Source organism: Ceratotherium simum, chromosome 21 (assembly GCF_057802395.1).
Source record: "Ceratotherium simum simum isolate JZ-2026a chromosome 21, ASM5780239v1, whole genome shotgun sequence".
Classification (NCBI taxonomy): domain Eukaryota; kingdom Metazoa; phylum Chordata; class Mammalia; order Perissodactyla; family Rhinocerotidae; genus Ceratotherium; species Ceratotherium simum.
This window is the reverse complement of record NC_141920.1, coordinates 31,564,388-31,590,739: the sequence shown is the minus strand read 5'-3', so window position 1 is coordinate 31,590,739 and position 26,352 is coordinate 31,564,388. Positions and strand designations below refer to the sequence as shown.

At 43.6% G+C, this 26,352-nt stretch overlaps 1 protein-coding gene across 1 annotated transcript in view; it reads right to left on the bottom strand.

Moving 5' to 3' along the window:
* Positions 1-5,954: 5,954 nt before the first annotated feature.
* Positions 5,955-26,352, bottom strand: part of ATRN (attractin) — a 161,045-nt gene continuing 140,647 nt past the window's right edge. Inside the window, exons 26-29 of the mRNA XM_004433802.3 lie at positions 17,048-17,126; positions 13,900-14,007; positions 8,674-8,788; positions 5,955-6,224 (exon numbers count right to left, since the gene is read on the bottom strand). Coding sequence (XP_004433859.1) covers positions 6,100-6,224; positions 8,674-8,788; positions 13,900-14,007; positions 17,048-17,126 — 427 coding nt within the window. The 3' untranslated portion in view covers positions 5,955-6,099. The remainder of the gene's footprint in view (positions 6,225-8,673; positions 8,789-13,899; positions 14,008-17,047; positions 17,127-26,352) is intronic.

The window sequence follows — 26,352 nt, the reverse complement described above, 5'->3', positions numbered from 1 at the left end:
GCTCCTTGTTACTCACAAGCACCTCTTAGTGTTTGGAGACTAGAAGCAAGATTAGTTGGGTTTTCCAACATTGTAAGACCCTGGATTTCAGGCCTCTCCACCTTTTCCCTTTTGCTTGTAAACTGGCGAATTCCTTCTGGAACTCAACTCTTGTTTTGTGATGCCTTGCCACAAGCAGACAATAACAATCAACACATACCACATTCTGGGTTTTTTCAACTTCTTCCCCTTGAGTTTGTAAAAAACTCAGTAGACACATAGTTTGCCTTCTAAATTATCGGACATAACCACCATACCAGATGTTCTGCCACTGCCGGACAGGGATCCCCAGCTGTTCTGCCTGTTGCATCTGTTTTCTCATTACCTGCCACCTGGCCACTAACTAAGCCAATGCCACACATTTTAGGTTTTGGTTACCGTTGTGTTGCACTTTAAGGTGTAAATTTGTGTATTCGAGTAAGAAAAGCTATCTGTTGTGATAAAGCCCCAAATCTCAGGCGGTTGGTGGAGGAAAAGTTTGCTTTTCAGTGATGCAAAGAACAGCACACAGCCCTTGCTGATCAGGTGGCTTGCTTCTAATTGGTGACTCAGGGACCCATGTTCCCTCCAACATCTTTAACATCCGACCTCCAGGGAGTCCCACGTGGGAGCATGGGATGTGCCCAGTTTGGAACTGGTGTACATCACTTCTTCCAACATTTCTTTGGCCACAGCTTAGTTTATGGTCCCAACCTAATGGCAAGGGGGCTGGGAAATGTTGACCTGTGGGTCCAATGGCAGATGTAACAAGTTTGGTGAACACACAGCATTGTCTCTGCCACAATAACACTAAATCACACGTTTTTATCCTGTCCTAAACAGTTGGTGGCTTCCACAGCCCTCCCAGAACAGTTTCGAGGTCCTCTCCAACCTGGCAGCAGCCACCAGTCCAAGTGTTTCCATCCCTGGCCCAGACCCAAGCTCTAGTGGGCTGGCCTCCTCCAGGCTCCCAGACCCAGGCCTGTGCCTCACCCATCCTCCCCTAGATGAACTGCTGCCCTTTCTTGTGTTTCCTCTGATGTTCTCAACTCCCATTATACTGGTCTTATTCTTCTAGGCCTTCGGCACTCTGCACCAGGTGCTGAAATGCACTGCTCTGACCCTGTTCTGAGGGCAGGAGCTGTACAAAGAAGGCGAGCAGACAAGGCTTTATGAACGGAAATAACTTCATCAAAAATTCAAGACCAAGGACAATGCCGTAGCCATGTAGGACTAAACCTGTCAGCATACCTGACATTTAGTAGTTTGGAAAACCTAGAGAGACATTCAGAAGCCCATGAAGACAAGAGGCTGAAAGACCAAGGGCAGCTGGCCAGGCATCAGCATGGACCGCGCTCCGCCAGGGCCCCTCCCCACGCCAGGGCAGAGCTGCTCTGCACACCAGCCTCTTCCCCAGCACTGTCATTTCACGGGCAACAAAGACTACAGTGGCGACCTCGGGAAGTCTCACAAGCTGTGCAGGGCTCTCTGGCCCCCTCCCAGAGGTGTCTGAGGTGCCCACCCTGCTGTTTTTACACCTTCACGGACTGCCAAGTGCCTCCTCTGAGGCAGTCTGAAAACCGATAACCATTTAAAACAATTTTTTCCATTTCTTAAGGTTCTAATGACCAAATTGTAAAAATAAGTGAAACAAAATAAAATAAAAATTAAACAGAATGAAAACCGCATTTTTACCAGATCTACTTTTATTTCAGAAGGAAGTTTGTAGTATAGTATTTACTTTTGTTTATATACAAGTTCTTCACATTTGTGTTTAAAATGCACAGACCTCCCTTAATTCTCTTGTTCCTGCTTAAATTAGCTGTTATTTTACAATACAAAAAATACCAAAAATTGCAGTCCTAAATGTATGTATAACACCCACAGTCCCCAGCAATGAAATAGTTTACAATACTTACTCCATATTTACATGAGTGCAATAGATGCTAAATTATACATATTAACAAACTAAGCTCGAATCCAAACCAAAATAAAACCGTAAATAACTATAAAACAAAAACATTTCTAGAGCCAGAATTAGTTCAATGAAACAGGCTTCACTAGTGTAGTGTTTAGAATGTCTTGTGCACAAATTCAGTTACGAAAGTTGATTCCATTATTGCCTTTAAAAGAGAAGGCGCCAGTCTTCCTCTCCACTCCACATCATCTTCCTGCAGGCAAGAGTGTTTATGAGTTTGAATGACTCCAGGGAACAGTCTCGTGGTGGGCCTGGTGATCTACAAACCATCACGATGATTTTTATGGTTTGGTAAATTGGGCAAACATTTCAGACTGAGAGCCGGTGCATGGCCCAAGGGCAGACCCTCTGCCTTCCTGGGTCTGTCCTTAGGATGGCCAATTCTCACAGAAACCACCAGGAAAGATCTCCTGGCATGCAGGGCTTGAGGAGCTGAATTTCGTTGTAATTCTGAAGAGCTTCTTTTTCATCTTGGTCACTGCCTGAGTGTTAACTTAGGTTGTTGGCAAGTGCTTAGTGAATATGTGTTGAATGAACAGATGAGTGAGTGAAACTGAAAGATCAAAGGTGTTCATGAAAACGCAACCACCCCAGGAAGTGAATCACTCCCGCCCCCTTAATGGAGTGTACTGAAATACTGAAATACACTCCATGAAGTTGACGGAGCAAGAGCTGCACTGAAAGGTAGCTCTTGTGCTCTGGTCTTCTCATTGGCCCGATTTCTTGGTGCGTCTCCAATCTTGCACCTTACGCCTCACCCACAGATATTCCAATATTTTCCTTTTGCTGACAGTCTTCTCTCTAGGGCTGCTTTCCCTCTGGGTTAGCTCAAGGGAGTATGGGCTGCCTTCTCTCCACACCCCCTTCCACCTTTTAGAGGTGATCCTCACAGGGAAGCACAGACTTTTCCCCACACTGTGTGTGGTGAAGGGGTAGGAGGTGGACAGGAGGCCAGGGTGTGTGCAGTTCTCCATGGGAAAGCAGGAGCTATTTATCAACGAACTAGCCACCCCTCTCCCACTCCCAGTTTTCAGTATAATAAACTATGGTCCTGGGAAATGGTCTTTAAAAATTTGGACAAAACCACATCAAAATGGAGCCTAGAAAACCCCTTTTTGGAAAATCTGATTTCCACAGGTATAGTCTTTGAATTCAGAGACTAAGAGAATCATTTCTCAGGACAAGATTGGTCATCCCTGGCCACTCACGGCACCAAGAGGCTGACAGAAAGATTCACGATGCACTTGCAGAGCCAACAACAGCGACAGAAAGAGTCCCGCTGCCTTTGAGTCTCCTCACATACTGCTGTTTAAAGGGACTCGCTGCCCAGTTTCTCATGTGTGTACTGACAGACGATTCCTGTTTTAAATTATCCAATTGGTACCAGATGTGTTGAACACATCAGCACGACGGGGATGCCTTTCATGGCTCTGTTATCAATGTATCACGGACTAACGAGAGGACTTCTCCAAACTTAGATATCCAGTATGTGGCACAAAAACAGATTGAGTGAAACTCAGACACCATTACATTTAATAAAAATACATTAAGATATTTTTCTGTTTTATGTACACTCTGAATGTCTGAACATTCCAGACACTACTGTATAGATATGTACAAGTGCAATATCAACGTTTTCATGACTACTTTTATATACAGGCTCTCCCGTGACATGCAGGCATTTCTCTGAAGTTCTAGGTGACTCCCTCCCGGTAACTGGCTCTAAGCTGACTGCTTCTTTCTCCTGCCGTCCCTTCCTCTGGCCGGAGCCTGGAGGAAGCTGTTTGCTATTGGCTGCAAAGGAGAAGCAGGTGGATTCAGCTGTTTCTCCACTGCTGGAGCAGAATTAAACTTCACTTGCTCCTTCCTTCCTTCCTTTTTAAAAATAAACATTTATTTTTTAGGAAAAAAAAAAGAAATAACCAGGTGCTTAGGAGACATGGGACATGTTATTTCAAGGCATGGAACTACCACGGGGAAGAGACTTCTTTGGCCAAGCAAACACTGGTCCTTTGAACAAACAAGGGTTTCCCTTGTGGGAAGACCCTCTCCTGTGGCCTCCCTCTTTTTCTGCCAAGAAGCCTCATGGTAATTACAGGGGTGAAGGGCCAGTCCACGGCAGGCTCTCTGTGGGTGCTGTGATCTGGAGCAGGGATATGGGGAGTTAGTAAGAGGACGGGTCTTTTCTAGAACCGTCGCTGTTTAACAATAACGTGAAAAAGCAGCTTTTTGAGAGGCAAGTCTCAAAGTAGAGGTGTTTTGTGCATCTGAGTTTTATCGTTCAACTTCCTTGAAAACATCCTTCCAGGCAATTCTTCATGGGAGTGGGGTTAGTGTTGGGGAAGAGACAATACTCCCTCTCTAGGCACTTCATTTAAAGGTGAAATGCCACAGTCTTTGCTCTTTTGAGTGTTAATTTCTCCAATTTCACAAACTTGAGTTGTCTAGAGGTCCATCCCAATAGGGTAATGCCAGAGAACTCCAGGTTTCGAAGCAGAAGAGAGATCTTGGGAGGCTGCTGCATAATGCCAGAAGACAGAGCACCATAGGTGGGGACAACACGACATCCAGGGAGTGCCCTGGCGGAGAAGGGCAGGGACTGCTCTACCCCACTACATTTGGTCACTTTCCATTTGGTATCGTTTCCCTCCTCGTCCATTTTTTCCATGTGCTTTTCATCCTTATCAGTGTTCACTGCCCTCCCCACAGGCACCACCTGAGTCTGGGAGGAAGACAGAAGAGAGCCAAGCCTCTCCTCGGGGGAAGAGAGCAAACAGCTCCAGGTCCTTCTTCACGCTCAGGGGCAGGTTCTGCCGATAATGGGAGACTGTCCCTCTCCTGGTGTGTGATTCCACCTGCAGCCTGAGAGTGGCCCATATGCTCAGAGCAGGCCACAGGAACAAAGAGTCACTCTTTGATCCAGGGGTCCCAAGTGCTGTCATGCTCTTTTCTGCTCAAGGGAGACAGGTAACATGAGTGAATCCCTTGCTCTGTGGTGCCCTGGCAGTAGGATGCCAGAAGGGCTGAAGTGACATCACACATAGAGTGACCTTGGGGGCAGGGGACAGGGAGGCACATGAGGACCATGCCTGATTACTGTCCTTTTTGACAACAATAAAAACAGGAGCTTTCACAGTTAGTTCATCGCTGCCTTCCTCACAGTCCCTGCTGCTCCGTTAAATGTTCCTTGGGGTGAGAAAATTCTTTCCTGGCTGCAAATTAGATTTTAGAAAAAGAGCAGATTGCCAATGGTAGCTATTTAAATTTTATAAGAATGTAGGAATGCAATTATGTAAAAACTTAGGCTTACTAACTTCCCAATTGCTAGATCTATTTAAAGTCTAGGCACTTAGTGTATGTGTGTGTGTGTGTGTGTGTGTGTGTGTGTGAGAGAGAGAGAGAGAGACAAGAATTTCAAATGGATTAAGACTCAATTAATCAAGTTGCTATAGAAAACTACCTATTACATCAGTTTACATTCTAAGTAACAGTGCTGACCTCGACATTTAAAATAGCCCCCTTCTATCTTAGTTTGATATGATTCAAAAGAGATGGACCATTATTAGTTCTCAACTAGAAAAAAGCTACTCCCTGGAAGAGAGAGATCTGCCTAAATCGTGCAAGAATAAGTAGCACATCTTTTTAAAAAGATAGCAGGCTTCAGACGAAAACAAGTTAATTCATCTGACTAGTTTTTAAAAGATCATGTTCAAGAACGACTGATGAGAAATGTCTATTTGTAAACACTACATCTTTTGTTTTTTGCACAGTTGAGACAGCCCCAAGAACAGTTTTCCGCAAGTGAACCTGAGTGTCCTTCTTAGCTCTCTCACTGGCTCTTCACTGGCCTCCTCTAGCAACAACTAGATCACCCCTGGACCTGTAATTAAATCAATTATTTCCTATGCAAAAGTAAAAGGTTAGATGCTGGAGTACAGATGGGAGAAACCGTCGAAAGAAAGCTTGTGAACATGCAGATGAGTCGGATGCTTCGAGGGTTTCCAGTCTTCTGCCCCGCTGCACAGAGTCTCCCTGCCTGCTCCCTCCCTGCAGACGGCTCTGGCATGACACACCTCGCTCACGGAGAGTCCCTGGCCCCAGCATCAAATGCAGGTCCCAGGCTGTGCAGGGGGCTGCTGCTTCCGGTTTCTCACTGCTCCTGACTTCTCTTTGTACACTATTGGCATCTGCTGAGAAATGTCCACCAGGGCGCTGGCCACTGCGAGACCTTGGAAGAACCCACACAGGGAACACGTGTTAAGGAGCAGCTTGCTTTTGTTTAAAAAATAATTTATAAATTTTCTTTTTACTTTCCCATGGTGCAATAAAGAAAGAAAGAAAGTATACAGGGAAAAGTCTTACTTCCACTCTGTGCCTCCCTCCACCTTTCCCCCTCCATCTGAGTAACTGCTTTCATTAGTTTATAGATATTCTTTCAGGGTTTAGTTATGCAAATACAAATACATATTTTTCTCCTTTCCCCACTTTTTACAAAAAAGATGTAGCTTGCTTTTCAGCAGATCAGTGAAGCAAAATGCTCTGCCTGGTGGTGGGAGCCTTTAAATAAGATTGCAAACATGTTCTAAGCGCTAAGTTTCTCCTGCCTGCCTTCAAACAGCAAGGAAAAGTAGCACTCTTTACGATGAAATTCAGATTCATTCCACATTGCTCAGCCAGCACTAGTTATTTTTATATCTATACCGTGATACACGTTAGGACAGACTCTGGAGCCAGGCTTTGGAACAAGCAAGGTTCTTTAACCTCCCCGTGCCTTAGTTTCTTCATGTGTAAGATGAGGATAATAAGAGCACAGGGTTTGTGTGAGGAGTCAATGACTGAATGGATGTAAGTCTTAGAACGGTACTGGCTCATCACCCCACCACCTCTACCACCACTTTTGCATTAGGGATGTTAGGGACTGGTGGTTCCATTCTCCTTTTTGTATAATCTGACATTCATTAAGGAAGGCACAGCTCTGGGGGAGCTGGACTCCTAATGCATGGGAATGCCCAGCCCAGGCTCAGAGCCCTACTGAGGCCCACAGCAGCTGTGTAAGTAGAGCTTGTCACTACACCTCGCTGAGCCTCTAAAATGGGGAAAGGTGGGGGCGCTTTTAAGTGCCAGGTTTAGTGCCTGGCATGCAGTGGGGAATCCACACCAGTGACAAGTGCCACAGCAAAGGCAGAGCTGGGTGCTTTGGTAGTCCAGAAAGGGTACCGTCTAAAATGGGGGGTACAGAAGAGGTGGCAGGGATGGTTCCACCCTTGGAGTGAGTCTCAAGTAGTGAGCAGGCCTTCTTCAGGAGTCGAGGGGGGTGGGGCACGTCAGGCAAAGGTTGAGGCAAGAAAGGCCACAATGTTGCAAGCCTGTCACCTCCCCACCCCAGCCAGCACCTTGCACTCAGGGTGCACCAGCCAATGTTTGCTGAGCTGGGCGGTGGCAGGAGACACTGCCCCAGAGGGTCCAGCCAATGGTCATCCTGCCTTCAACAGAGACAAGGCGGAGTTAGGGGCTCAACTCATAGGAATCCCTAGGTGTGGCCAAATCAAGCCGTTCTCCTATGAAATGAAGACAGTACGTCCAGGCCTGGCCACGCCCTCATGAGGCCTCCCTCATGAGGACACCGCAGACCCAGGCTATTCTGAAAGCTCAGCTGGAAGCTCCTCTGGGTCTGAGGGCTACACTCAGGGGGCTGTGGAGCTCAGGGCCTGAGCAAGGATTCTGGGACACCCTTTCCACATAGTTACAAGGTTTTCTTTGGCTAAGCAACCCTGACCCCCAGAATCGTCTCAACTGAAAGTTGTCTAAAACGGTCATATTATCTGAGGCATCCCCCTAAAATACTCCATGATTAATCAAGATGTGTCCAAAACTGTATTTCATCTTTCCCTCATGTTCAACAAAAAGACGATGTTTATCTAAACTATGATTCATGTATTTAATGGAATAGTGTAAAAGACATTGGCAAAATATTATGTAGTAAGCTGTAAAAATGTTTATGATAGTTGTAGGAAAAAAGAATAATAATTAGATTTGTACAACCATTTCAACTAAACTGCTGGCGAGGGCTGGAAAGGAAACAGAAGAGTGAAAATTGGTGGGTGTTGGATGGTAGAACTGTGAGTAAATTTTCAAAAACTTCCTTTAAGCTGTCATAATTGCCGTTTGTGCCTTACATTTAAAATAGAGTGAAAAAGCAAAAGAAATGCAGCAGTGCTAGAAATACCACTTTGAGAATCACCAGCTAGGAGGAGCTGGCTGGAAGTCATGAGAGTAGGTAAGATGACTGAGGAAGAGCGTATGGAGTGAAGAGGGAGGAAAGCCTACGTTTAGGAGCAGAGCAAGACAAAGGAGACTGGAAAGGAGCAGCGGAGCCAGAGGGGACCGGAAACACTGGTGGCAAAGGAAGGTGTGGTCGGAAGCATCAATACCACCGGGAGTCTGGGGAAGCTGGCACAGTGAGGAGAGCTCAGGACTTTTCCCGGGAAAGAACAGTGGCCTCAGGAAAGACAGGTTAGGGAATATCAGTGACAAGGGGATCATCACATCAAATCCTCACAAGGACATGAGATAGGAACTATTCAATATCGCCTCTACCCAAGTTCTCTATGCAAGGCAAGGATCCTGCACACCTCTAAAATGTAAACCGTGTTTGTCACTGACCCTCATCTACTCACCCGACTGCCCGGGAGGAGGGATTCCACCGAGGCCTCGAGGGAGCCTCACAAACACAGAGAGGACAGCAGCTTTATTGCCAAAACATGGCTCCAGGGCAATGGGTTTGGGAACAGTCTGGTGGAAGAAAACAAAGAATTACCTAAAGTGGTGTTTCTTAAGCTTTAACCTTGTAGCCTTTAGATGTGATTTTGTTTTTTTGTGAGGAATATCGGCCCTGAGCTAACATCTGCCAATCCTCCTCTTTTTGCTGAGGAAGACTGGCCCTGGGCTAACATCCATGCCCATCTTCCTCCACTTTATATGGGACGCTGCCACAGCATGGCTTGACAAGCGGTGCGTCGGTACGCGCCCGGGATCCGAACTGGCGAATCCTGGGCTGCCGCAGCGGAGCGCGCACACTTAACCGCTTGCGCCACCGGACCTGCCCCTAGATGTGATTTTTAAAGACGCCCTCTATATTAGTTTCTATTGCTGTGTAAGAAATTACCACAGACTTGCTTAAACCAACACATTATTTCAGTTTTGTAGGTCAGAAGTCCAGGAGCTCTGTAGGGTTCTCTGCCTAGGGACATAGATCTATTCTAGTCTTCCATCAGTTCTGGAAAATTCTCAGCTCTTATCTCACAAAGGTCTCAAGGGTCTCAGCTCTTATCTTCACAAGGCTGAAATCAAGTTACCAGCTGGGCTCCACTCCTATCTGGAGGCTCTGGGGAAGAATCTGCTTCAAAACTCATTCAGGTTGTTGGCAGAATCCAGTTCATCGCAGCTCTAGGTCTGAGGGCACCATTTCCCTGCTGGTGGTCAGCCAGGGGCCACTCTCTTCTCTTAGAGAGATCACTTGCATTCCTCCTCACATGGCCCCTCCATCTTCAAACCCGTGACGGCTTGTCAAGTCCTTCTCATGCTTCCTCTTCTGCCACCAGCCAAAAAAAAAATTCCCCATATGTTAAAGTCAACTACCTTGGGACTTCTATTAATTCCGCAAAATCCTTTCATAGCAGTACCTAGAGTAGTGTTTGACTGAATAACCATGAGGTGGGAACCTTGGTGGCCATCTTTAGAATCCTGCCTACCAGACCCCCAAATATGTCATCAAGTTCTTCAACTCAGTTGAAGAAAATCATTTCCAGAACCACTCTGGCTGTGGCACAGAGAAATGACTGGATGGGTGAAATGGCAGAATTGGGGAAACCAGTTATGATATAACTGCAATAATCCTGGTGAGAGATGACAGTGGCCTAGATCAAGGTGGTCACAGTGGTGGAGATGGTGCACAGCGGTCAGGAAATATTTTTGAAGATAGAGCCAAAAAGATTTGCTGACGAACTGGCTGTCCAACGAGAATGAGAGAAAGGACGATTCTATGATTTTGGCCTGAGCAACTAGGATGCTGGAGGTGATATGTACTGACTTAGGGAAGACATGCCGGGGAGCAGGTGTGGGGAATAAAATCCAGAGCTCAGTTTTGGACATGTTAAGTTTAGGATGCCTGTTAAGACATTCAAGTGGGAATACTGAGTAAGCAACTAGATATATGAGTCAGAGGCTCACAGGAGAGGTCTGAGGGGAGAGATCATGCTGTTTAAATTCATGATGGAAAAGATCACGGCTATGGTCTGAATGTTTGTGTCCTCTCAAAATTCATATGTTAAATCTTAACGCCCGACGTGATGGTATTTGGAGTTGGGGCCTTTGGGAGGTCACTAATGCCCTTAGAATAGAGACCTCAGAGAGCTCCCTGCCCCCTACCACCACATAAGGTTACAGCTAGAAGGCAACATCTATGAACCAGAAAGCAGACCCTTACCAGACACCAAATCTGCCAGCACCCTGATCTTGGACTTCCCACCCTGCAGAACTGAGAAATAAATTCCTGTTGTTTCTAAACCACTGAGTCTCTGGTATTTTGTTACAGCAGCCCAAACAGAGTAAGAAAATCACCAAAGGAATAGGTGCAAAAGACATGAGAAGAGGCCCAAAGACCGAGCCTGATGAAACCCACTGTTAAACGATGTTGGGGAGATGAAGAGGGTTGAATACAGAACACTGAGCAAGAACAGCCAAAGGTGAGATGTGGTGTCCTGAAAGGAAAGTCAAGAAAGTGTTTTAAGGAACAGCCAATCGTGTCATATACTGCTGACATATGGCATATGGTGTTGTTCAGAATAAATTGTTGTTCTATTCTTTTTAATCCCACAGATTATTACTATTTTATCAGGACAATGTTTGCTTAGATTTATGCATGTTTACCACTTTATTTAGTTATTTATTTTTTGTGAGGAAGACTGGCCCTGAGCTAACATCTGCCAATCCTCCTCTTTTTTTGCTAAAGAAGACTGGCCCTGGGCTAATATCCATGCCCATCTTCCTCTACTTTATATGGGACACCGCCACAGCATGGCTTGACAAGCGGTGCATTGGTGCATGCCCGGGATCCTAACTGGCGAACTCCGGGCCGCCGCAGTGGAGTGCGCGCACTTAACCACTTGCGCCACCAGGCCAGCCCCAGTTTACCACTTTATTTACTCACTATTCCTTCTTATACCTCAGTCCATCTTCCTGGGGTAATTTTCCTTCTTTCTAGCACATCCTTTAGACGTTTTTTTTTGTACATGTCTGTCGGTGGCAAACTCTCAGCTTTTCTTCTAATCTGGGGATATCTTTCTTTTATCCTTGATCTTGGAAGGCAGTTGGTGGGCACACTATTCTAGGCTGGCAGTTCTTGTCTTTCAGTACTTTGAAGACACTCTTTCACCTACTTCTGGCTTCTGGTGTTACTAACGAAAAGTCAGCTGTCGCTTTGTCACTCCTTTGTAGGTAACTTTTTCTTTTTTTCCCCCAGTTATTTACTTTTTTGTGTGTGTGTGAGGAAGATCAGCCCTGAGCTAACGTCCATGCTAATCCTCCTCTTTTTGCTGAGGAAGACCAGCTCTGAGCTAACATCTATTGCCAATCCTCCTCCTTTTTTTTTCCCCCAAAGCCCCAGCAGATAGTTGTGTTGCACATCCCTCTAGTTGCTGTATGTGGGACGCGGCCTCAGCATGGCCGGAGAAGTGGTGCGTCGGTGCGCGCCCGGGATCCGAACCCGGGCCACCAGTAGCAGAGCATGTGCACTTAACCGCTAAGCCACGGGGTCAGCCCCTCCCAGTTATTTTTTAATGTGGTAAAATACACATGACATAAAATTTACCATCTTAACCATTTTTAGGGGTACAGCGCAGTGGTATTAAATACATTCACATTGTTGTACCACCATCCATTTCCAGAACTCTTTTCATCTTTCAAAACTGAAACTCTGTACCCATTAAACAGTAACTCCCCATTCCCTCCTCCCCCTGAGCCCCTGGCAACCACCCTTCTACTTTCTGTCTCTGAATCTGACTACTCGAGGTACCTCATATAAGTAGAATTACACAGTATTTGTCTTTTTGTGACTGGCTTATTTCACTTAGCATAACGTTCACAAGGTTCATCTATGTTGTAGCACGTATAAGAATTTCTTTCCTTTTTAAGGCTGAATAACATCCCATTGTATGTATATACCATATTTTGTTTATCCATTCATCCATCAACGGACACTTGGGTTGCTTCCATCTTTTAGCTACTGTGAATAATGCTGCTATGAACATGGGTGTGCAAATGTATCTTTGAGACTCTGCTTTCAACCCTTTTGAGTATACACCCAGAAGTAGAATTGCTGGATCATAGGATAATTGTTTTATTTTTTTGAGGAAGAGCAATACTGTTTTCCACAGCGGCCGCATCATTTTTAAATTCCCACTAACAGTGCACAAGGGTTCCAATTTCTCCACATTGTAGTGATCTTTTTTCTGCTCTGGCTGATTTTAAGATGTTCTTTTCACCTTTGGAGTTCTACAGTTTCACTATGATAAATCCAACTGTACTTTTTTTTTCTCTCCTGCCTTCCCTCTGCTTTCTTTCCTTAATCCTGCTTGTGATATGTTTTGCTTCTGGAATCTGTATATTCATGTCTTCCATCAGTTCTGGAAAATTCTTAGCTACTATCTCTTTGAATAGTGCCTCTCCTCCATTCACTCGTCCTGGGAGTCTGATAATATATATGTTAAGTCTTCTCATTCTATCCCCATGTTCTTATTATCTGTCATATTTTCTATCTCCTTGTCTCACTGTTTTGCATTCTCTTTAATTTCTTCAGATTCATCTTCCAGGTCAAAAGTTCTCTCCTCACTTTTGCCTGATGTGCTGTTTAACATGTAAACTGAGTTATTTAAAAATTTTAAACTATTATATTTTCCATTTCTAACAGTTGCATTTGGTTCTTTTTCAGATCTGCTTGCCATTCTTGACTGTTATCAGGCTTCCTCATCTTTATGATTCCGTCTTTTATTTCTTTAAACATTTCATACATAGCTATATTATATTCTTTAGATGTCAATTCTAATATTTGAAGTCCTGTCTAAATCTACCACCTGTTGTTTCTGTGACTCTTATTCATAGGGGCTTATCTCTTCTTGTCCTTGACAATCTCTGATTGCTTGATCATCATCTATGGAACGCCTACAGGGCTGAATTGTGGATGTTCTTCTACAGAGGGAATATGCACCTACTTCAGCTGAGAGTTGTGGTGTGTTACCAATCTGGAACCACTTTAGATCACTCATCGTTCTGATTTTGGTTCATGGTTTGCTCTTTTTTGGAGGAGGGAAAGGAGAGTGGTCCCTGGAAATTTCACCTAACTTCCTGTGAGCTCAGTAATGCTTTAATAAGCATATTTTCTTCAGGACATACAGCTGTTTCCCCAGAGTATTTGAAATATTTAATCATTTTGTCAAAAGAGAAAGTCATTTGAGGGGGGATGAGAAATATTTATCTTCCACAGAATTCATAGTGAATTATGATTTTGCCCCTTAAAAAAATCCCACAAAATACTTATAAAGAACAATGGTTCAATTTAGCTATTTTCAAATACAAGTTTTAAAGTATTATGCCACAAAATACTTACAAGAATATCAGATAAATCATTTATATTTTAAAATCCATGAGCCTGCTTAACTACACGAATCAAAGACTGGAAAATGAAAGCAAAAGAATACCTAGCAACTTCAGTGTGTTGGCTTATTGTTAAAAAGAGAGAGGAAAACATAAGAGGCAGTCAAATAAGGCTCTTGCTCTCTGGTTTCCCAGACTTAGAAGCATGAGTTTTGACAAGTTAAGTTATAGGGACTTCTGAATCACATTCTCACCTTTATACTCCCCCCAATAAGATCAGGAGGCTCTTCATCTGTTTCCAAGGCAACGTTTACAGAGGCAAAGGGACGGCTGGCCATCTGCTGCATCTCTCGAAGAAGTTGCTGATGAGTAATACAGCAAGCATTAATGCAATGAGTACTGAAGGGATTTTAGTAGAGAATACTACATATTAAAAATATCTTATCCTCCCTGACTCAAACAAAGTCCAAAATGATATTTTTGAGACAGTTGGGGAAAAACGAACATGGACCAGGTATTAGATAACATTAGGATTTATTAAATTTTGTTAGATGTGATGACAGTATTGTTTTTATATTAAAGAAAAAGTCCTTATCTGTTAGAGATACATACTCAAGTACTGATGGATATAATGCTATGATGCCTGCTTGATAAATACATGAAATAAATTATCTAGCCGTAACTCCTCATATTTTTATTACTAGACTAAAGCCAGGTTTTCTTTCTTCCTGCTAAAACTTGAACCAAGCATTACACAGCAACAAAAACCTGTCCCTCATTATATAGTAGACAGAAACTGAAAGAGCTCTTTATCCAGAGACGTGGTGTAAGCTAAAAACATACACAAACATGAAGTTTTGCAGAGTAAAGGGACAAACAGGGGCTCTGGATTTAGGGAGGCTTGGATGTGAATCCCTGCTCCCAAGCTCTCCAGCTGTGTGACCTCAAAAAAGATGTTTCAAGTCTCTGGGCTTCAGTTCTCTACTCTCTGAAATGTGTTTTTAATCCCATAAGGGTCTCAGTAGGATCAAATGAGGTACTTTAACCAGCACACTGCCTAGCACATGGTGGGTGGTCAATCATACACCACTGAGGATATCAGAGATCTGGGCATGTTGTTCAAGCTGTGAGGTCATGCCGCAGAAGACCATCAGGCCTTACTTCAAACCACTCCCTTGGAACTACTGTAGGAGACAGAATCTTGGGCTGGATAGATTATGGCTCTGTTTTAGAAGGGCATTTTTATGTTAAACATTTTCTTAAAATACCAATAATAACATTCCTACATCTCATAACGCTGTTGGTCCATTTATTCAACCAATGTATGCAGCAACCCGACTCTGGGTTCTGTGCTGTTCCAAGTGTTGGAGTCACAGTAGGACAGAGTGCCTACTCTCCTCCAGTTCCCATTCCAGTTCCTTCATGAAGAGTACAGGAGATAATGTGAGTAAAAGCACTTAAAACAGGGCCTGGTACATAGCAAGGACTGAAGCATGTCAGCTGCTATTATTTTTGTTGTTATAAGTAAAATAAAATAATTTCTTCTACAATTCTGTGGGGGAATAAATCATGACTGACATTTTAGAAACAATGAAATATATTCTGAATGGTTAGGCTCACAGTTACAGAGAAATTCTAACTCACAAGGGTAAAAGCTTAGTTTATTGATCAACTGCATAATAAACATACTTTTTTTTAAACTTTTTTTCTACAAGGTGTTCGCTTTCTCCTTATTTTCTTTCATGTGTGTTGCAAATAATTTCCAGTTGGCTGTCTTCTGTGTTATTCATTTATTTATTTTTTATATTCTTAATTATTAATTTTTATGTAGGCAAATCTCTACTATATCGTGTTTCAATAACCTTACCTGAAAATAACAATTTTTCTTCCTTTTCAATAGTAACAAAACGTCTTATTTCTCTTTCTTAGTACACACACTAGAACACCCAGAACAAAATTAAGTGACTGTGGGGACTGCAATATAATTAGGAACACGGCCTGCAATGGCAGAAGTCCCAAGTTTAATGCCCAGTTCAGTTTCTTAGTAACTGTGTGATGATGGGTAAATTACTTTGCCTCTCTGAGCCTCGGTTCCTTCATATGTAAAACATGGCTAGTGTCAACAACTCTTTCATAGGGTTGTTGTGAGGATTAAATTAGTTAATCTACATAAAACCACTTAGAATAGTGCCTGGAATTTAGAGATGCTCATCTCAGCTCTTCTCAGACAACTAATTTGTCTGGATTTTATTGGTACAACCTCTAGTGTTTTCTCATCACACGTGATGTTGGTTATCTAGATATTCTTTATAGTGTTAAGGAGGTATTATTTTTGAGTTTACTAAGAGTTTTGTTTTTAAATTAGGAACAGGTGTTGAATTTCAATAAATGACTAAATGATTACTTGGCCACTACTAAAAACTTAGGTTTTACTTTTCACCCACTGATATAACATATTTGAATATGTCATCCTCTGAATTTTTAAAACAATAATAAAGAGGATGTAACATTACCTCTATGATAACATCACCTTTATGTGGGTCAGAAAAGGTGTCATGGCCCCCAGGAAGAGGCCCATATCCTGGAGTCTATCTTAACCCCATTATAGACACTAATGTTCTATGAACAATGCTGAATGCTTGTGAGTTTTGATTGTAGATACTCCTGTTCTCTGCTAAATCTTGTCTATAGATCAATTTTACATAGAAAAAGACATGACTAGATACAGAAAACCAAGGAGCGCATGTAAGTCTAGATCTTTGGGCATTTCCATTATCAACAATGCAATACAGATGATGACTAAAAGGCAAAGTAATAACACAACCGAAAGTTGCAATAAACAAAGTTTTTATCTTGTAATTTTTAACCAAGTTTATTTATTTAGTTTGTCAATTGTAATTATTTGCTTGATTTACTAATATTACTTTTGGAATGAAGCTCTGGAAACAAATCAAGACCCATTAAAAAATAAAACTCAAGCAAAAACTTAATTAGACACACATTTATCTTTCCTTGAAAAAGGAGAAATTTTTGAGATGCTTAAATGGCTGATTTCAACTCTCATTCTATGAAAGGCTCTTGTGAAGGCCGTGCTACTGAGCCCTCAGGTCTCCAGCCTGAGCTGAGGACCGGGGTTCTGGTATGAAGAGTAAAATCGGCGCCAATAAGTCAATACTAGAGTTTCCTTTTAGAAAGTTAAAACCATGTGAATCAGAATTAATTATAGTTTATATAGCACTAATCAAAGTCTACTGACCATAGACTACAGAAAGGGCAGCATTATTCTCACTGTGGATATGTCTATCAATTATCACTAAATAGCTAACACTGACTTGCTTAAGAGAAACAGAAAGGAAAAAAGCTCCTACAGGAATTCATTAGTCTTTATCCACTGAGGCTTACCTCTCTCCGCCTGGAGGCCCAACAACTTTGTTTGATTTTCCAAACCACAGCAGCCACCAGGAGCAAAGAGAGGAAACAACTGTGAAAAAGGAAAGTACTGAGTTATTATCCCAGCCCCCAGAATCAGCACCACTGTCACCCACATCTCAGGCGAGGCAGAGAAACAGTCCCCCAAATACCAACTCTAAGCTCCTTTCTGATGAGTCATCACAACCATGTCCTGGTTCATAGGAAGCAAAGTGTGAGAAGACTTTGATAAGCTAAGCTTCCTGACTCGACCTCTGTATTGTCCCTACAAGGTGCTGGGAGAGAGCCCTGACCTCCCAGTGGACCTTTACCAGAATGGCTCATCATGGCTTATCCCAAAAAGAAAAATAATTCCAAGATAATTATGACAAATATTAAGCATGCTGTTTAATCAAATCAGCAAATATTTATTAGTAAAGTCAGAAAAAAGGAGAAAAGTTAATTATTAAAGTAACAATCAGCTTTTCATAAGGAAGAGGTAAACGTAGAAGAAATAAATTTGTGTGTAATAATGTATATTCAATTATACTTTTACCAAGTAAATACATATTATTTTAATAAAATAAAAAGATCAAACTCAAGCCAAAAAGTATTTGGAGAGAGTAACTCCCAGTGGTCTTGTAACTGCAAATGATTTCAACACTCTCTCATCTGTAAACCAGGTGTTGAATGGTTTGAAAAGCTACTGTGACAGCTAAGAGAAGGACTGACTTCTGGTGAAAGGAAGAAGGAACCTAACAAATAAACCTCTTAAATAATTGCTTAAGTAAATTTAAAACAGGTATTGTCGCTCATTAACTTGTAAGAGGGGCTTGCTACAAGCAAAGCATTGTTCCATCATGTTACATGCAGAGACAAGCCTCTCAGCCCGTGAGGTCAGGTACCCTCTTGCTGAGGTCTATCTGTGTTTGCAGGATGGGGTTGGCTTCGTGAATGGCAGCCTCAGTGGACTCAAGAGCTGACCCTGAGGCAGGCCTCCCAGGCTGGCTGGAGAAAGGCACTCTTAAGATGCTAGGATGACAGAACTTCTGCCCTTTCACAAATAGAAACCTCAAGGCTCCTGCAGCCCACCACTTCCCCAAGATACACAAGTGTGCAGACCCTCCAATGGTTCCCTGACAAAAGAGAAGGGGGTCCCCCAGGGTCACCACTCAGGGGAGAGCCTTCAGTTCCTATCTTGCTGGGCCTGATGCTGCTGGTCCTTCCTCCTCCCTGACAGTCTCTATTTTTCTTTTTGTCAGTACTTTATTGGGCCAGGTCCTGTTCTAGGCTCATGGAACACACTGATGAACAGAACAAAAGCTCACTCTTCCTATGGAGTTTACCTTCCAGCAGGTGGAGACAAACAGTAAACAACATAAACAAGCAAACTAGAGAGTATGTTAAAAGGGAGTAAATGCTACAGAAATAAAAAGGGTAAGGGGTTCAGGAGTGCCAGTGGCACTCTAAAGCAGAATAGTCAGAGTTGGTGGGCCTTACTTATTGAGAAGATGACATTTGAGCAAAGGCTTGGAGGAGGTGTGGGAGTTGGCTCTGTGGAAGTCAGCAGAAATGCCCCTGGGTACCGAGGCCAGCCAGTGCAAAGCCCAAGGCAAGGACATGCCTGGGATTGCTTGGGGAACCTGAGGCCAGAGTGGCTGATGTGGGGGGAGTTAGGCCAGGGATAAAGGCACAGAGGTAAGAGGAGAGCAGATCATAGAGGGCTCTGCAGGCATTGTAGCCTCTGCAGGATTTTAGAGTGAGATGAGGAGCCAGTGCAGGTTTTTGAGCAGAGAAGTATCATGATTTAACTCATGCTGAGACCTTTAGGGTAGCAAGGAAAGAAATAGGGAGACCAGTAGTCTAGGCGAGAGATGAGTGGCTCAGACCAGGGTGGTGGTAGCAGTCATGTGAAAAGCACTCTGGACTCTGGACATAATCTGAAGGTCGAGACAACAGGATTTCCTGATGGCTGGATGTAGAGTATGGAAGAGAGGTCAGGATTTTTGGCCTGAGGGACCTATCGTCAACCTAGACAGGGAAGGCTCTGGGTGAGCAGGTGCAAGACAGCAGATCAGTTCAGTTTTTGACATGCTGAGTTCTGAGATATCCACCAGACAGCCAAGGGGAGACGTCATGGGCAGATATACAAGGCTGGAGGCTGGGTGTCAGGTCTGAGCTGGAGATGGCATTTGGGAGTCATCGGTATAGATATGGTATTTGAAGTAATCAGTCTGGATGAGGTCACGAAGAGAGTGAACATAAATAGGGAAGAATGTCCTGGGTGGGCCCCCCAACGTTGAGAAGCTGGGGAGAACAAGAAGAAGCAGTAAAGGAGTCTGAGAAGAGAAATTTTCTCAGTCTTTCTTGGTTTCTATGCATAATCCTGCTTTTTGTTATTTTTATTCTAATAGATAAACACAAGGAGGCAGTAAATCCACAGGGAAGGGCATGAAGTGAATGAGAACAGCTTCTAAGCTGGTTAAGACATTGCTGATGCAGTTGAGTACAGGGCTGACCTCAGAGGCGAGGACCCTGGTGTCACTCAGAGACTTCTCTTGGGACTACCCTCAATACAGAGCTTTAACAGTGCAGCTCAGAAGGGCTGTGCCCCTTTCCCCCCAGGCCTAGGTGGGGCTTCTGTCTTCAGTGCAGACCTGTTAAAAACACTAAGGGCCGGCCCGTGGCTTGGTGGTGAAGTGCGCGCGCTCCGCTGCTGGCGGCCCGGGTTCGGATCCTGGGCGCGCACTGACGCACCGCTTCTCCGGCCATGCTGAGGCCGCATCCCACATACGGCAACTAGAAGGATGTGCAACTATGACATACAACTATCTACTGGGGCTTTGGGGGTAAAAAGGAGGAGGATTGGCAATAGATGTTAGATCAGAGGCGGTCTTCCTCAGCAAAAAGAGGAGGATTAGCATGGATGTTAGCTCAGGGCTGATCTTCCTCACACACACAAAAAAACAAAACACTAACAACCCAGTTCCTTTCACCTGTTCCAGCTTTTCTAAGAAGTGACACAGACAGCATACCACCACACAGTGATTGTCCCTCAAAGCTGATACCTACATATATTTCCTAGGATAATACAACAACGAAGAATTTACTAGTTATTACAAAAAAGGTGGCACTCGCCCATATCCCTCCCTTCTTTCTTTTCCTACCACTAAGTTGGGTACAGGTGGGGCTGTGACTCAGTATTCACCCTACCATAGTCCCCCTTATCAACTGTTTTCCGTATTTTTCAATACAAATGTAATTTAAAGAAACGTTACATCATGGAAATTTTCAAACATACACAAATGTAGAGAACAATCTAGTGAATCTCTATATGTCCATTACTTAGCCTTGACAATTACCATTTTGCCAATGTCATTCAAAGATCATTCTTAAAAAGTGTATTTCAACACTAGGACACTGGCCCCAGGCTCTCTCATTTCCTGTCAGCTCTGTATCTAAGAAGCAAACAAGAGTCCTTTGGCCTTTTTCTCCTAAACCTGTCCCTGCTTATCTGAGGTTTACACTTTCCTGAGAGTATTCTCAAAAAATCCACGCCTTGATTCTAGGTCTTTCTTTCCATATTTTGTATACGTCTTTTGAAAATTCATAATTTGTTTGAGAGATTAGTGTTTAGGGACATCTGTCTGTTTCTCACCAGCTTAACTGTAATTGTGCAGCAGGAATGATTTTTGAAAGCATCCTGAATTTTCCTTCCAGAGGGCAAGGCCATTAAAAAATGGTTATCTTTCCCTGCCCTTATAAGTCTAGCCTTTCTAAAACTATGAATGTATTTCTTGGCCTGGCCTTGACCTTCCAGTCAGCCTGAACACAGGGATATCACTGCTTCTTTCCAAGTTCCCGTGATCTGCACCTCCCCATTCTGGTCAGAATTAGATCCAGAGTGGCAGGACCTCATATCACTTCTATCTTCTGGAAAATGAAATGGTCAACAAGGCATGGATTTGTCAAAATGTCTGCTGCCAATCCGGCAAGAGTCTTAGCAGAAGTTCAGATAATTAAGTTTTACAAAAACATTGTATCTTGCCTACATCAGGAATTCCCATGACACTCCCTCCTTTTGGCAGGTGCCTGACATCACCTGTTTCTCCTTTTTATCTTCACTCAATTGCTGCCCTCTCAGGCACCTCTAACCCCAGCCACACCAATTTGCAGAGTGTTAGTCTATCTCTGCTGTTACTAAGTCATCATCCTGACCACAGTAGCACACTCCCAGATGCAAGCCCTTTCATATACATTACCTCATTTTGAAACCGGCAAACAGCCATTGATCATTAAGCAGCTAGTAACTGTGGGGGATTGGAATTTGCCAGCTCAGAATATGTCTCTGCCTGAATGACATTTTGGCCCCCACCCCCACTAACTAACCAAAGGAGTTTGGGATGGGAGGCCTGCCCCCAGAATAGGCCATCACCATAGACATCCCTGGTGTCTGAGTGGGTCCGTGCTAAGCCCATTCTTACTTCTGGTTACCCTTTATGAGACATTTACATTCGAAAAGAAAAGCTCCATCTGTAAAGGTATCTTCTTCCGTGTACCAGGAAGAAGGGGGGCATAGCCTTACCTAGAAACTTATCAGAACAGAAGATGAGGACTCAAATCTCCATGATAAACTTACCTATTGTTAACTGTGCTGTTTAGGTAATACGCTGACTCCCACAAGGTTCCTATAGGTAACATCCCCCTGGAGTCAGGGTCACTATGGTAATGGATGTTTGAGCCATTTTTTTCAGGGACTGAACCCCTTGTCCACTTCAGGCCAGATTGAGACCACCAACCCATCAACTGGGCCCTTTTGACAGCAAGAGGTTGGAACTCCACCCTCAGGGCATGCTAATGCCGCCATTCTTTGAACATGTGTCCTACGAAGAGGCATGAAGGCTGACTACGCTTGCGCAGATCATCAATTACCTCATCTCTCCTCACCTCCAATCATTTCAGACCACCGTGTCCCCTTCCCCATAAATACCCCTGACTCCCTATTTTCGAGGAGGCGGATTTGAGACTTGTTCTCCCGTTTTCCTCACTTGGCTGCCTCGTGATTAAACTCTCGCTCTCTGCAATCTTGTCGTCTCAGTGATTGGCTTGCTGGGCGGCGGGCAAACACGGACCTGGTGCGGTAACAATTTGATTCTCAGAGCAAGCAAGCAGGTCTTATTATTTCCCTCTTTATACACAAGGCTCCTACCGGAGTCTGGAGAAGCATCTCATTAAGACACAAAGAGGGATTAACAGATTTTTCAGGATCTAGAGTTTACTTCCTGTGCCTGAGCCTAGAAGTACTTTTTATAACTCACCTCATACTGATTTTCTCATGTGAACCATTAAGCCCCCCCCCCAAACTCTAATTCTCTTTTCTCTATTATATGAGCTATTCTTCAGAGTGCTTAGGATTATCTGGATACCTTTCCTACTCCCCTTACATGTTTCATGTAAATCTTTTGGGACCTGGTTAACTTGTTCTGGGAAAATATTTTCTTCCCCATGCTCATGAAAAGGACTCTATTCTCAGCCAAAAGCTCATCATTCCTAGTTCTTAAACATGATCCAGAAAAATCAAAGTTCTGGATTCTTTTCTAAAGGTTCCACCTTCCAAAGGAAGAAGTGATAAAAACACCATCAGTCCTGGTTTACTACACAAGATTCCATGGTCACTAAAGATGTTCCCTGATCAATTCTGATGTCATTCAGTCTTCCACTAATCAGCAGCAGTGACTAATCCTCACTGGGTTGGTACTTGGCAGCAGTGTCATCTCATTCCATACACATGTTCCAAGAATATAACAAACCTGCTAATTGGAGCTAGTGAATTAGCATATGGCCTTTGCATCCTTGTAAAAGTGAGCTATCAAACAGCACCACCAGGTATTTTCCCTCAGAGAGGCTGGTGCCTATGGTTATGACTCTGTACTTCTCCTGAAGGTCTAGTTTACTTTCCACTCAAAGTAATTGAGTAAATATATTATTTGAGCATGACTATGTGCTAGATGCTGAAGGTGTGTGTATATACAGGAGTGAACAAAAGAGACAGTGTCCCTGCGCTCTTGCAGCTTAGAGTCTAACTGTGGACAAACATAGTTAATGAGTAAAAAACTGTGACAAGTACCATGATGAAAAATAACATGGTTCCAAGGGAGAAATCAAGGGGAAACAGTTTCATTTGGATGCGCCTGGATATAATCATGGAGGAAGTGACCCTGTGCCAAGATCTGAAGGATGAGTGTGGCATAATAAAAAATATATACATACTTGGTCTTTGTCCCGAGTTCCTGGCACAGAGCTCCTAAAACCCCTGAAATTTCCTAAGTGATAGGAGTGTCCCCCTCAACTCCCCAGCTTTCTTACACAAATATTTACAACAGCTTTATTTGTAACGGTCAAAAACTGGAAACAAACCAAATGTCCATCAAGAGGTGAACAGATAAATTGTGGTTTATCTTTACAGAGAATATTGTTGTTGTGAGTGCCGTCAAGTTGATTCCGACTTCCTGTGACTCTGTGTACAGCACAGGAAACCCTGCCCAGTCTTTTTCTCCACCCTCTAGCCTTCTGACGTTATATCAGACAATGCTCTGCTGCTATTCATCGGGTTTTCATGGCCAACTTTTTCGCAAGTGGGTGGCCAGGTCCTTCTTCCTAGTTTGTCTTAGTATGGAAGCTCCATGAAACCTGTCCACCTGACCCTGCTGGTATTTGAAACACTGGTGGCATAGCTTTCACAGCAACACGCAGCCGCCACAGTATGACAACTGACAGATGGATGGTGTGGTTCTCTGATCGGGGAATGAACCTGGGTTACCTGGCATTAAAAAGAAACGAACTATTTTTTTTTTATTTAAAAATATATGTTTACCAATTTTTTGCACAAAGTAATTTATACAAAACAGAAGGGTATAATAAAAAACGACAGAGTCTCTGAGTCTGAATTAACAATTTTTTATAACAGGTTTATTGAGATTTAATTCAGGAGTATCTTTTGTGCGTTAAAGAACGACTCATGGGAGGGAAGGCCCTATAGCTTCAGGAGGGGGGTGGTTGCCAGAAAAACCAACCACGTGCTTAGGGGGTTAGACCATTCAGCCCCCCATCTCTCCCAACCTGAAGGGAGGGGAGAGGGGCTTGAGACTGAGTTCACTCACCAATGGCCAGCAGTTTCATCAATCACACATGGAACAATGAGGTTTGGGGGGGCTTCTTGGTTGGTGAACACACTGATGTGCTGGAAGGGTGTCCTGCCCAGAGAGGGCATGGAAGCTCTGTGCTCTCCCTCCACCCCCATACCTTGCCCTATGCATCTCTTCCATTTGGCTTTCCTGAGTTGTATTCTTTATAATAAAACTAATTTTAAGTATATTACTTTCCTGAGTTCTGTGAGTCATTCTAGCAAACTGTCGAATCTTATAGTTGGCCAGGCAGAAGTGTGAGCAGCCTTGTCTGATTGAGCCCTTAACCTCTGGGGTCTGTGCTTGCTCCAGGTGGTTAGCGTCAGAACTGAATTGAATTGTAGGACACCCAGCTGGTGTCAGAGAACTGGTTGTTATCTGGAAAAACCAATCAATGGGTAAAAGGATACAGGTGAAGTGAGGGAGAAGCGTGTTCCAGAAAGAAGGAAAAGCATGTGCAAATGCTGTGAAGTGGGAGAGAGCTTGGTGCTTCTGAAGAAACAGAAGGAGGCTCATGTTGTGGAAATGCAGAGAAGAGCATAAGACAAACAGGGAGAGGTAAGCCAGAGGCCAGTTCACATAGGACGTTTTTTTTTTAAATTTAATTAATTTATTAATTTTTAAATTTTATTACACGTGCTTGCTTTTTTTTTTTTTTGAGGCCCTGCACTAACATCTGTTGCCAATCTTCCTCTTTTTTTTTTTTCTTTGTTCTCCCCAAAGCCCCATTACATAGTGGTGTATCACAGTTGTAGAGTTGTATCTCTTCTACGTGGGACACTGCCTCAGCATGGCTTGATGAGCAGTGCACAGGTCCGTGCCCAGGATCCGAACCAGCGAACCACAGGCCACCGAAGTGGAACACGTGAATTTAACCACTACACCACTGGGCCGGCCCCCTGGTCTTTACTTTAGATACAATGTGAAGCCACTGAATACGGTTTAGTGGATAGACATAAACTAATTCATGATTTTAAAGGTCTCCTCTTGGGCCGGCCCCGTGGCTTAGGGGTTAAGTGCGCGCACTCCACTGCTGGCGGCCCGGGTTCGGATCCTGGGCGCGCACCGACGCACCGCTTCTCCGGCCATGCTGAGGCCACGTCCCACATACAGCAACTAGAAGGATGTGCAACTATGGCATACAACTATCTACTGGGGCTTTGGGGGAAAAATAAATAAATAAAATTATTTAAAAAAATAAATAAATAAAAATAAAGGTCTCCTCTGGATTTTTTTTTTTTTTTTTTGGTGAGGAAGATTAGCCCTGAGCTAACATCTGTTGCCAATCCTCCTCTTTTTGCTGAGGAAGATTGGCCCTGGGCTAACATCTGTGCCCATCTTCCTCTACTTTATATGGGACGCCACCACAGCATGGCGTGATAAGCGGTGCGTAGGTCCGTGCCCAGGATCCAAACCTGTGAACCCCGGGCCGCCGAAGCAGAGCATGTGAACTTGAGTGTGGTGAGGGAGTGCTTGTTGGGTGTGAAAGGGAGATAAGTGACTTGGAACTGGCAGCATGATGTCGCCAGTTAGTGATCAAAAAATTTACTTCTGGGCATGTTCTGCTGCAGACGGGGATGGCAGAGTGAGAAGACGGCCAGGGTTAAGCTCTGGAAGAATAACAAGAGTGAGAGGTTGAACAGAAAAAGGTTGTTCAGCAAGGGAAGCCAAGAAGGAGTGGCCTCAGGGCAGCAGGGGCCACAGAAGGCAAGAAGAGTCTCAGGGACAGCACGGTCAGTTGGCTGATATTGTTGAGAAGTCAAAAAGACGAGAATTGAAAAGTATCTTTTGGATTTGGCAACAGAGATATGCTAGTTGTCCTCAACAAAAAAAAATTTAGATAGGGTGTGGGGATGGAAGCCAGATTGGAGAGGGCTGAAAAGTAAAAAAGGAGCTCCAGGGCAGAGATTTTTAGGGTAGTGAAAATATACTCTGTATGATATTATAATGATAGATTATGTCATTTGTCCAAACTCATAGAATATACAACACCAAGAGTGAACCCTAAGGAAAACTATGGACTTTGGATGATTATGATGTGTCAATGTAGGTTCATCCCTAGTAGAAAATGTATAATTCTGGTGAGTGATGTTGATAACTGGGGAGGCTATGCGT